The sequence below is a fragment of the Chrysemys picta genome, chromosome 4 (genome assembly GCF_011386835.1).
Source record: "Chrysemys picta bellii isolate R12L10 chromosome 4, ASM1138683v2, whole genome shotgun sequence".
In the NCBI taxonomy this organism is placed as follows: Eukaryota; Metazoa; Chordata; order Testudines; family Emydidae; genus Chrysemys; species Chrysemys picta.
Window position 1 is genome coordinate 17,047,091 of NC_088794.1, and position 12,466 is coordinate 17,059,556.

Here is a 12,466-nt window from a genome sequence, read left to right on the forward strand (position 1 = left end):
CCAGAATAGTGTGTCCACATAAGGGAGTTATAATGGAATACATGTGTTCCAGAACAGCTATTCTGCTATAGTTATACCAGTCAATTTTCCCATGTAGAAAAGCTATTAGGCTACTTACCACTATCAGACAACCCCACTACCATTGTTACAAGTCTTCCCCTGGTAGCACAAGAGTCCTGGAGTTGACACCTGGTTTGTGAAACTGCCCATTCTTAATCCCTGGATCAAGGACACAATGAGTCATAACACCTTTGTACTGTAGCTGGCATTCACAAATGCCTTCAATCAATTGAGAGATTATTTTACAGGACTGCAAGATCAGTCCCTTCACCTAGTACTTTGTGTGCAGGTTATTTTAATTGTAGTTCAGATTAGAAGTTCAGTGTAGGAACCTCTGCTCAAAAATATGGCAAGGTCTCCAAAGATGGAGGCGTCATCAGTGTATCTTGCATCACAAAATTATCAAGATTGTCTTTAAAGATGTGTTGCTGTAAATTCACAAATCTCCTTTCTAAACAAATATTTCCCCCCTTATAGTAATATATTATAAATTCCAAACAACATTTTAAAGAAAGCTTTTGATTTAAAATCAGTATTTAAAAAGTTTAATCTGTAGTTTCATGCCTATTAAGTTATTTTAAAGTAAGTGATCCAAGAAGAAAAAATTAAATATTGAAGGCAAAATGGGGTAAAAATTACAAAGGGTTGTAAAAGAAGTTGATTGTATCTCTGCTATAAGGTGAAGGACATTAAGTGCTATGTGTGTGAAGAGCAACATGAAGCCCTTTTATAAAATCCATTAATTCCTCAAAATTGAAGGTTCCTTTCACACACACACAACCTTCCCAAACGTTTCCAGAAGACAGCTGTGGCAGTCAATGAAGCATGCTCAGGAGGAAGTTCAGAGTCTTGTGCTTGCAGTTTCTAATCAAGGCAGGCTCAGCAGCCCTTGTCTTCTCCTCCTCCAGGTGACAGATTACTTAGTCAACTGCTCAGAAACAAGAATTTCCATGAAAGGGAAAGAAGGCCAGAGCATAATCTGAGGAGTAAGCATCCTTGATGCTGCAGCGTGTCTTGTTCATCTCAGAAGTCCGCATGCAAGGTATTTTCATGGACAAACAGCAGGAGGGCAGGAAGGAGGCCTAAAAGCTACAGTCTGGTGCTGTGTAAAGTTGAACTTAATGAACTCAACTGCTATAAGCATCTAATGGAAGCAGCTGCAGTAACAACGTCCGCTATATGCTATGGCTTTGCATTTTCCCCTAGAGAACTTGGTTGCAAGAAGGTAAATTACCCACAAAGAAGGGGAAGGAAATGCTTCCATGTTCTCCAGGCAAAATCCTCGACCATGAAGAGAAGCGGTTTCCTGCCTGCAGAAAGGGATACACCAATGTTAAAAGAAAACTAGGTTCTTCTATGCTCCTACCAATGTTTAGAAACATTTTATTGCAATTTTATTAATTTCACTTGGACAAAAAGTAATCTTTTTGAAAATTTTACATTTCCTGGGGAAAGATTCTCAGATCAGCCTACTTTAAAAAAAAATCTGTTTACAACAAGTCAAAATAAATAGCACATTGTAAACTTGTTCATGTCAAACTGTATTTCATGCTGAATAATGCACATTCATGAGGTGGTAGGTATATTTGAAGGATAAAGGCAGATAGCTGTTGGTGCCATTGTGTTAAGTGTCAGCATTCTAAAGCGAAGCAACACCAGCAAAAGTCGGTTTGCATTATGGACAGTGACAGCCACAGGACTAAATGCGGATTAAACTGTAAGCAGAGCAGCCACCGCAACACGCATTTAAGCAGACAGACCCAAAGAACTGTTTGAGCCTTCTTCTAGTGTGGTTAGAAGTACGTTGTATAGAGAGCAGATTTCCCCACAACTTTACAAACAAAACATGGTTTCAAAGCTAGGTAACATTTGACCCATGATTTCCATCTTCCTTTGTACTAGATGGAAACACAATTATATGCAAGTAATGCTTCAGAACCGATTCTGTTGTTCTAGCTTCCAAAAATGGGGTATGACATTGCAAATGTGATCTGCTCATTTGCTACAAACAAAAGCTTAGACAAACCACAAGTGTTTGTGGTTACAGCAGGCCCTATTTTTATTCAAGCAACGGAGGAGCAAGAAGATTGGGAGAAAAGTCGTCAATTTTCCATTCACCATACAGTGTCTTTGCATTAGAGCAGTAATATTCAGATCTCTGTGGTTCAGGAGCCAATAGCAATCATCATTACCCAAAGGAGCCACAGTAATAGAAAATTATGATTATTCTCACAGTAAATAAGTTAATAACTCAGTGCAAGTTGGTAATTGGCTAACATAGTACAAGCATCCTGATTGGTTAATAACTTTTAATATTATGTGCTGCAAAGAACTACAGGAGACACATTAAAGAGCCACTTACAGCTCTCAAGCCTCAGTCTGAATATCTGCATTACAGTAAGTTAGAGCTGATATCATTCACCACAATTTTGACATTTTTATGTTGAAGAAAGTGGTTTAAAATAAGCCCATACCTGCTATGGTGCAAATGAATTTTTTTGTTCAGTTATGTGGACCAAAGGCATCTGGTTCTTGTTGTTTTCATGTGTATAGTAATAGCTGAATGGTGGAGAGGAAAAATAAAAGTTACATTTTCAAAGGAAAACTCTTATTTAGTTTCTTTTAAAAGGAGAGACTGGAAGTAAATTTATATTTAGACTCAAAACTAATTTCAGAGTTTTATGGCTGTTGAAGTTTGGAAAGTTGTTCTGAAGATATTTGAGGTTTCACTGATAACATCAGAGGACACCAAGATTAATTAATTTACCATCTCAGGCGGCGCACTCGGCACCGGAAGGGTCAGGATATCACGTGCTGCCTGCGCTGCCTCCGGCGTCGATGGTATCCTCACCGCAGGTGAGGCACGCGCGGACGGGACCGGACTACTCCGCTCAGCATGAGTCGGAGGTCTGGATCCTGAGGGGGATCGTGGGCTGCTCAACTCAGGTGTGGCCTCACCCCTATCGTTTTCTTGGCACCGCTGAGTCTTCCCTTGCTCCTTAGCGGGGGAGCGGTGCCGACTAGTTGATGGGGCACCGCTGCGCACCGACGACACGCCCAGAGCTGGATCGGGTCAGCATGCCGGTGCCGGGGCCAATGCCAACTCCATTAGTAAGGCCCGGAGACGGATATCTCCTTTGCGTTTTGTTCTTGGTTTGAACGACCTGCAGTTTTACAACGCTCACTTACGTGAGTCTCGCCCAGACAGCGAAGACACTGAGCGTGGATCGCTTCTGGGCATAGAACTGCGACAGGAGTCGCACGACTTGAAGCCTGGGGCACGGGGCATGCCCCGAGCCAGGCAACTAACTAGACATTCAGACTACTAAGAAGAGTTGTACTACTAAGGTTTGCAGTGCTGCAGCAGAGCTGAAGCACTAAGTTCCGACTACCTTCACTGGCGGCAAGAAGGAACTGAGGGTGGGGGGAGTGTGCAGCTCCCCTTATAGCGCGATATAGAGGCGCCACTCCAGGGGTTGCAGCAGTGCTCCCCCACTACGGGTACTGCTAAGGGAAAAACTTCCGGCACCGGTGCACGTGGCGAGCATGCACACCTACTGCGGAATACACAGGAGCAATCACTCAAAGAAGAAAATAAGGCTACCGTAGGACATCGCAAGAAACTGAACATAGAGCAAGTGAGAGAGGGGAAAGGATTTTGGACCAGACTCTTTAAGACACTTTGTTTACAACTATTTAAGTCTAACCTCTGACAGTTTGGAGAAGGGAGAGAAAGGGTTTTTGTTTTTTCATAATTTTTAAACACCTTCTGCCCCTGCAATTAAAGTTTGAGGGTTCACAATACACATTCTCAAAACCACTTCCATTCCTAGTCCCAGAAAGTCTTCCAACAAAACTTGAGAGAACCATGTTACATCGCTGATATTTCAAAGGTAAAAAAGCAGCAGGGGAAAAAGGGGAAACAAACCCTTTACATCTCTTTTCTCCTCTTTTCAAATGTTAGTATATTACAGAGAAGCAAAAAAAAAAAATTCTTTTTGGATCTAAATGGGAAAAATCCATCATTTCTTTGTATCATGCTAATATCCTGGTGACAGAAAAGAATGTTTTGGGTTTGTTTATTTTTGTAAAAATACATTATAATAATGCTTCTTCCAGAGCAAAGAGACTAGGAGGGAAAGAAGTTTTTTAAATATTATATATAAAGATTGGTATGTGAAGAACACTAAACTATCACCACCTGCAGACTCACAAAATTACACTAGTGATTACCTATTTCTTTTGCCCCATTGTTGCATATGGAGATCATGATTCTTTTAATGAAATGTTTGGCCAGCATTGAATGGTGGAACCAAAGAACAGTTCATACACATATTGAAATGAATGGAAATTTAGAAAAATCCCTCACCCTGCTTTCTGCGTAGACAAAATCCTCCAGATAATGATGGTAACCAGGAGAAGCAGCAGTACGCCACCTACGATCCCTGAGAGACAACAAGGAGAGAACTAAATTAGTCGGACAAATGGGCTTATGAAACACAGAAATAATATTATTGGCCTTTGCAGATTTATAATTAACTCACAAAATCCCAAACAAAGTTAAGAGGTGACGGCATTCCTCTAACTGTACCACAAGGGTTTCTGAATCCTGAGTTATTGTCTGTGTTTACAAAGTTAACATTTCATATTGTACTCTTCTCAGGTTTTGATCTTTAGGCAAAAACATAACATTACTGCATTCAAAAAGTTCACTGTGAATAAGACCATCTATTCGTGTTTAAATATAATATGTGGATTCGTAGTGGCACAAGCAAAAGGAGATTTACTTCATGCACAAATGGGTCACCATTTACAACCCACTGTCTAAAACCTAGAGCTCTTCAGACTACTTGAAATGAGGAGATCAACTATGTTCTAGTATATGAAAAACCCAAGCTACTGCGCCGCTGTAGCGCGTTAGTGTAGACGCTACCTATCCCATTTGCGTAAGTAATTTACTCCCCAAAAGGTGGTAGCAGGTCAATGGCAGAATTCTTCCATTGATCTTGCACTGTCTATGCAGGGACGTAGGTCGGCTTACCAACTCCATTCAGGTGCGGATTTTTCACACCCCTTACTGACAGTGAAACCGAGCTAATATTTTAGTGTAGACCAGACCTGTGCCAGGTGCTCTAGAGGAAGCCCTGCAGCAAAATTGAAGAATGCTGACAAAGCTGACAAAAATCTTAGTCCAAGTGGCTTTGGTGCATACGGTTTTTGGACATAAAATAGTTGTTGGTTTCTAGGCAATGGAATCTCAAACCATAGGGAACTCCACCAGGAAGTGAGGTTGTTAAAGAGTCTGATGATGGAGGTACTGTACTTTTCCTGGTTCACATGCAGTCTTGTAGAGAAGCAAAGGTTTGAAAGCTGGGAAACTGACTCTATGAAGAAGATTTAGAAACAATGGGCCAGATGTTCAACTAGGGTAAATCAGCATCTATCTGTCTATCTACCCCAGCTGTGAATCTGACCCCAAGTCTTTTTAGTAAACTACTTACCGAGGACTCCTGAGATGAAGTTATAGGAACCTAAAATGGGGGAAAGAAGGGAGAAAAAAAATTGAACTACTAGAATATGAAAGAGGAATCACAGCCACATGATTTCTTCAAAAAATATTTATCCAAACATTTTTTGTATCTCAGGCATGTTACAGATTTTATTGGCGAGAGCTAGAAAGCAACATTTATTAAAAGTCCTCCCCATAGAAAGGCCCTTGCAACTTTTAAAGGGAGATAAACCACTGTAACCCAATTGTCTCTGCCAGCACAGGAGAAAGCTCAGCACAGTACTGAGTGGCTGAGCAAGAGAGAATCTCTTTCAGTTCACCTGCTAAATCAACCACATATCAACTGTGAGGGTCTTGGGAGCACGTCACACACACACTGAATTAAGCTGACAGGACAAAGTTGTTGCTTACAGAACTGCCTTTTACTGATAAGGAGAAAATTTAAAGTAAAGACTAAGGTAGGGTTACCATATTCAAACATTTAAAAAAGAGGACACTCCACGGGGCCCCGGTCCCGCCCCAACTCTGCCCCTTCCCCACCCCCCGGCCCCGCCTCAACCCCACCCCTTCTCCGCCCCCATTCCAACCCCTTCCCCAAAGTCCCTGCCCCAACTCTGCCCCCTCCTCTGAGCACCCCGCATTCCCCCTCCTCCCTCCCGCTCTGATCTTGGTTTGGGGTTGCTAAGTGCTTTCCTGCTCCCCACTCGCCTCGCAGCCCTTACAGCCTCTATGCCCTTGCTTGCCTGCCCTGCTCCTCCTCACCCTGCAGCCTCTGCACCCCCCCTCCCCTGCAGCCTCTGTGCCCCCTGCTCCCCACTCGCCCTGCAGCCTCTGCACCCCCCCGCCCCTGCAGCCTCTGTGCCCCCTGCTCCCCACTCGCCCTGCAGCCTCTGCCCCCCCCGCCCCTGCAGCCTCTGTGCCCCCCTGCTCCCCACTCGCCCTGCAGCCTCTGCGCCTCCTGCCCCCCACTCGCCCTGCAGCCTCTGCACCTCCTGCCCCTGCAGCCTCTACACACACCTCCCCCTCCGCTGCCTGCCCTGCTCCCCCCACTCACCCGGCAGAGGGAGAAATGCAGGCTCCACATGGAATCAAACACAGCCCCGCTGCTCTGTGGGGGAGGAGGGAGCGGGGGAGGGGGAGGGACTCTGGCTGCTAGAGGCCCTAGTGGCTGCGAGCGGCTTTCAATCAGGCCAGGCGTCCAATCAGCCGCGCCGCACTCCGCAGGAGGGGAAGGGGGAAATCCCGGACATTTCTACTTGATTAGAAATCCCCCCCGGATGGCCATTTAACACTGAAAAAGCCGGACATGTCCGGGGAAACCCGGACGGATGGTAACCCTAGAAGGCATATTTAGAAAACTCCAACCTAAATGCAGTGAGTTTTACACAGAATAACATAACTGTCATGAAAAGCTCCCCTTGGGGAGCCAATCAGCACAGCAAAACAAAAGCCATGGTTATAACACTGATTGGTGTTCTCTACATACACTCAAACCATATTAGGACATCATATTATATTTTAGACAGGCCTCAAGTTGAGAGAATTTGCTTTTTACCTTCCCATATTTAGGGCCTGTCTACACACAAAAATCACACTGGTTTAAGTTAAATCAGACTTTAAATCAATTTAGTTAACCGGGTGCAAGCCTCCGTGTGGGCACGCTTATATCTGAAAATTCTTATACTAGTTTAGCTTGCATTCATAATTTATAGGTGCAGGCTAAATTGATATAAGCCAGGTTGGAATTGCTTTGAGTGCCCACACACAAAGTTGCACTAGTATGATTAAATCTGCTTTAAAAAAAAATAGCACCTTTAGTTAAGCCCTTGCAACTGTGTGGGGGAGACCAGGTATTAGTCTTTTTATTGTATGTGTCATGAAACAATTGATGCAGATATAGTCAGGAGACATATACACACCGAGTTCATTTTGTGTAACCGTGTAGCTTTGTTCAAATAAAAATTTGAAAACCTTACATACAATCTCTTTTCTATCCTAGATAGGTACTGTCTACGCAGCCAAAGAAACATTTTATCTTGTCTGCACACAAACTTGCACTGGTTTTACTAAATTGGGTTTAAAAAAAGACCCGTCTAGTGTTGGAAATCTCTGTGTAAAGCAGGCCTCAGAATAGACAGGGATTTGTGTTGCAGATTCTGCAAAGGGCAAATCTCATTTCAACTTCTATTTTCATTTGACCACTAGGTGGAAACCTAACACAGGGAATAAAAATCAAATATTCACCATCTATTGTTAGGCTTGCTACATTAGTTTGGAACATTAGTTCCAAATCGATATGTAGTTCCCACTACTGCCTTCTTGCCACCTTGAACTTCTGGGAATGCACATCTGAACTCTGAAATAAAGGTCAGCAAAAACAATATTTCAAGAAGAGGAGGAAAGTAAATTGCAGAAGATGAGATTGCAGGTTTTTTAGGTGTAGTCAGGGCCATCTCTAGAGGGGTGGGACTGACCATGCCGGGCCAATCGCACCAGTCTGCGGGGCCCCCCCAAAGTACAGGGCCAGGAACAGTCACCCCGATTCTCCATACCCAAGGGGACAGCTCTGGGTGTAATTATATTCACTTAAAAGTGACAAGAGCAAAGAGTGACTGACACACCTACAGCCAAAGGGTGTAGGGATGCATAGCTCCCGAATCGCCAGCCCACGGGCGCGGCAAACTGCTCCCATGGCTACGAGGCAGGAGTGACCTTCAATCCAGCGTTTGTGTTTGGGAAACTTATTTGGCTGATTTGATTGTACCCTCGCAGCTGGTGTTCACGCGCTCAAGAGATGGGTTCGTTATCTTATGTGCATGTATACTGCCTGGCTTTTCTATGCGCAAGAATGTAACCACTAAGAAGTGTTGTAAACAAAGTAAGGAGAGAAATAAAAACCCCAGGAAAGTTTTCCTGGGAGGCTTTTTGCAAGAGGCTTGTAAAGCTCTCTGGCTACCAACAAACCTGGCGTTCTGTTTCCTGCGTCGTCACCACAGCTGGTGACCCAGACGTGATACCCCTCTACTCACCGGCTGGATATGCCGAGTGCACCCCGCGGCCGTTTGCCGCCCCTTATTCGTGAGTATGGGGGGGGGGACTTTCCAGTGCCCAGAAGGAGCACGCAAGAGAGTTACAAAAGATTATAAGGCAGCGATCATGTGTCGTTGTCTCGGTCGCTCATATTGAGGACCTTCTAAGGGAAATAGATCGCCAGTGCCCCTGGTATCCGTACTGCGGGTCATTACAGCTTTTTGATTGGATACGGATTGGGATCACCTTGTATAGTGAACCCCGTGCCCCAGTTCAGCACCTGCTGCTCTGGCAGCGTTGTAAGGAGGCGCTGGAGGGGTTCGGCCCCGACGGCCTTAAGCCGGTTTCCCCTTTGCCCCCAGGTGATGGGCCACCCCCCTCCTGCCCGCAGCTGACCCCCCCTGCGCCGCCGCCCGTGGCGGCGCCCCCATGCCTACCGGTCGGGCGGGGGGCGCTGTCGCCGCGGCGGTGCAGCCGGTGCTCGAGGCCGGTCTCTTGACCGACAAGGAATTAAGCTGTGGGTTCGAGGCGTTCCCCGTCTCTAGGCGGGATAATGGAAACGGGGGGCGAGTAGTGGACTGGGAGGCTCTCCCCTACTCGGTTCTGCACGAGCTCCGGGGGATCTTGAAAGGTGTGGCTAACGGTTATCACTTGCTCCCCCAAGATTGGAAAGACATGTGTCGCATGGTGCTGTCTGCCGTGCAATACGTTGTGTGGGACAGCGAGTACCAGCGAGAGGCGCTTGCGGCAGCAGCACAAGGTGGGGGGGCTTATCTTGCTGAGCAGTTATATGGCACAGGGCAGTTTTCGAGCATCCCCGAGCAGGCGGTGGGCACGCCCCGGGTAGCTTTTCCCATCATTGGCCAGTGTGCCCGTCGCGCGTTTCGCAGGGTCCCCGCTGCGAGCGAGTCCTCTAAGTCCTTCGACCCTGGCGGAGTTGCTGCAGGCGTGTACTGATGTAGGCACTCAAACCCATCAGATGGCCCTGCTGACAGCTGCCCTGCACAAGGGGCAGAAGCCTCAGGGGAACTGCTTTAACTGCCAACATCCATATTGAGGATTAGGCGTACGGCCCTCCCCCTCCGTTGGCTCACTGACGAGCCCGTATGGGTTGCGCAGTGGCCGCTTTCCCCCAGAATATGTGCAGTGTATATTGTAGCAGAGGTAAAGGAAATGCAAACCTACCAATATAGGTTGTGTTGTCTTGTTCAGATCACTGTGTGTTTGAAAGCAGGAGTTAGAAGTAAAAGGCAATCAAAAGACTGGGAAAGCTAATTGTGTCCCTTTTAAGTAAAAATCTTTAAGCTGTAGATAGCTTTGGATTTGGAAGCAAGCCAGAAAGCATTTGTATTAATGCAAGTTTCTAACTAATAAGGTAGAAGCCACTGAAATCTGGGCTGCCTATGAACAAATACAAGGAAACATTTTAAGCAATGACTGACTGCCCAGAAGGGGTAGACCTCTGTTCTTTTGTTTTTCAGATCATTAGAGAAAACGGATGCCAGTTAAACAGCATTCAATGTACCATGCATTTACTGGAACAATAGGGATTATTTTTGTGTTTTATGGCAAAAATTGTTGTTAAGAATTGCATACCAACAGTCTTTGGAAGCAAGGACATGGAGGGTTAACCCACTCCCCATATTGCCCATGGGATCCTTCTGGCTACCTCAGATTTCTAGCCAGAGGGCTGGGGAGGGAGGAAAGCAATTAGACACCTGAGGTTGTACCGAGTGCACTCCTCAAAAGTGGGTGTGCTTGTCCCGGTTTGTTGCTCCAAAGCTCTGTAATAAAGTTATTTTACTGGAAGAGTGAAGGTTTCCTTTGTAGGTTAAAAGAAGCCGAGAAAGAGAGAAGAGGAAAAAGCACAGAATGAGTTAATTGAGAGGAAAATACAGCTTGCAGGCTCATCCAAGGCCACAGCCAAAACTTGGCTGACCCCCAAGACAAGGGGGGGCTTAAATGTGCCCGAGCAACTATGAGATTTGCAAAACACTGCCAGGCATTAATGAAATGTGTTAGGTTTCTTTTCTCACAGGTAGAGAAGTGCTACCCAAAGACCCTAGCACCCCTGCCATTCATTGAAACCAGGAGACTGAGTCTATGTAAAGTCCATCAACGAAAGACTGGTTTGGCTCCATGCTGGAAAGGCTCTTTCCAAGTCCTGTTAACCACCAACACCGCTGTGAAGTGCCAAGGACTACCTGCCTGGACCCATGCTTTTTACTGCAAAAAGACCCCTCCACCTCAGGAGGACCTTTTGACTAATGATAAGCCTATTTCTCCTTCTAGCTCGGCTGTGCCTTCTGGACAGCAGGAAAATGGAAAAAAAGACAAGGTGAAGCGCTAGTAACCTCTCCCTTGTCCACTGACAGACCTACTGTTGCTCTGAATTTTTCCAGAAAAAGCAAAACCATTACAGGGTGATGTGCTAGTAACCTCTCCCCTGTATGATGCTAAACCACACTGTTTCAGGAAAAGAGAAGAAGGAACACTTGCTTCCTTGAAACCACAAAGTCCAGGAATTCCTGACTACAAGAGACATTAAAAACTGACCCTGGTGAAGAAACAAAGAATTATACACTGGCAGGAAGAAATTTGTGGAACCCATGCTTGGGAACGTGGTATTGATTGGATTTTGGGGTTTATTCTACAGGCTGCGCCCTGTGTTTTGGATAAGTCCTTCAGTATGTATTGCCTTCCCTAATTGGATTTTAAATGATAAGTACCAAAGGCACCTTGTTGCCATTGCCCCTGCCATCTCCTCTATTACACTATTACCCCTGTAACACATCAAAATACAGACAATGACCCAGAAGTTGCTGACAGAGATGGTATTGAATATCACTGAGGCTGGGAAGGCATTGCAGTGGGATCTAGCATGTTCAGGCTTGGCCCACTGCCCTTACAGACACATCAGGAGTACCATCTGATCTGTGGCCATGAAGACATACTTGGAGACTTTCTGGGTGGAAGTGCAGACGTTCTTAGTGCTCCTTCCAAGCATATGGACCGGTAAAGGGGGTGTGGCCTCCCACATACCAAATCCTGCCGGATCCATGGAGAAGATGCATGTGGGATTGAGTAATTCACCAAAACATCTGGGAAATTAAACTACCTAGTATGCCCAGTTAATTTTAGTCAGTGCTCCTGAGATTACACCTGACAGGACACTTACTTTTTCAAGTTAATGACAGCTGTGTGTATGTTAATGACACCACATTACAAGACATTTGGGTCCACCTGGCACAAGTATTGAATCAATCTGATTTCTGCCTGGCCGTTGCCCCGAAAATGCAAGGTCTGTTAAGTACTTGCCTTGTTCCTGTCTGCAAACCACCCAGCAACATCTGGGGTGTGAGACAGTGAAAGAAATGTGTTGTTTTAAGCTTACTGATAATAGTAACCGCATGTAATAGCAAATTGATATGCTGAAAGGTTATGCTTAAGCCATCCGCCAGGACGTTTTTCCTCCTTGGTGGAATTATATCTAGTCATAGCTATCCTTAGAGTGGATAAGGACCCTTTTATAGTATGGGGTCTTAGTTTTGGTTTTTGGTGTTTCATTTTGCTGCTTTGTTTAATGTTTACCCAATCTAGTGACATTGTGTATGCTACCCTGCGAAGGTGCTTTGTCTAAACATCGCATATATAATAAAATAGGGGGGGATGTAGGAATGTGTTGCTCCCTAATCACAAGCCTTGAAGAACGGCAAACTGCTCCCATGGCTACGAGGCAGGAGTGACCTTCAATCCAGCGTTTGTGTTTGGGAAACTTATTTGGCTGATTTGATTGTACCCTCGCAGCTGGTGTTCACGCGCTCAAGAGATGGGTTCGTTATCTTATGTGCATGTATACTGCCTGGC

At 45.4% G+C, this 12,466-nt stretch overlaps 1 protein-coding gene across 1 annotated transcript in view; it reads right to left on the reverse strand.

Annotated features, from left to right (window-relative positions):
* Positions 1-591: 591 nt before the first annotated feature.
* LOC101934772 (complement receptor type 1-like) overlaps positions 592-12,466 on the reverse strand; it is a 48,718-nt gene continuing 36,843 nt past the window's right edge. Inside the window, exons 34-37 of the mRNA XM_065591016.1 lie at positions 5,562-5,591; positions 4,430-4,505; positions 2,535-2,619; positions 592-1,370 (exon numbers count right to left, since the gene is read on the reverse strand). Coding sequence (XP_065447088.1) covers positions 2,538-2,619; positions 4,430-4,505; positions 5,562-5,591 — 188 coding nt within the window. The 3' untranslated portion in view covers positions 592-1,370; positions 2,535-2,537. The remainder of the gene's footprint in view (positions 1,371-2,534; positions 2,620-4,429; positions 4,506-5,561; positions 5,592-12,466) is intronic.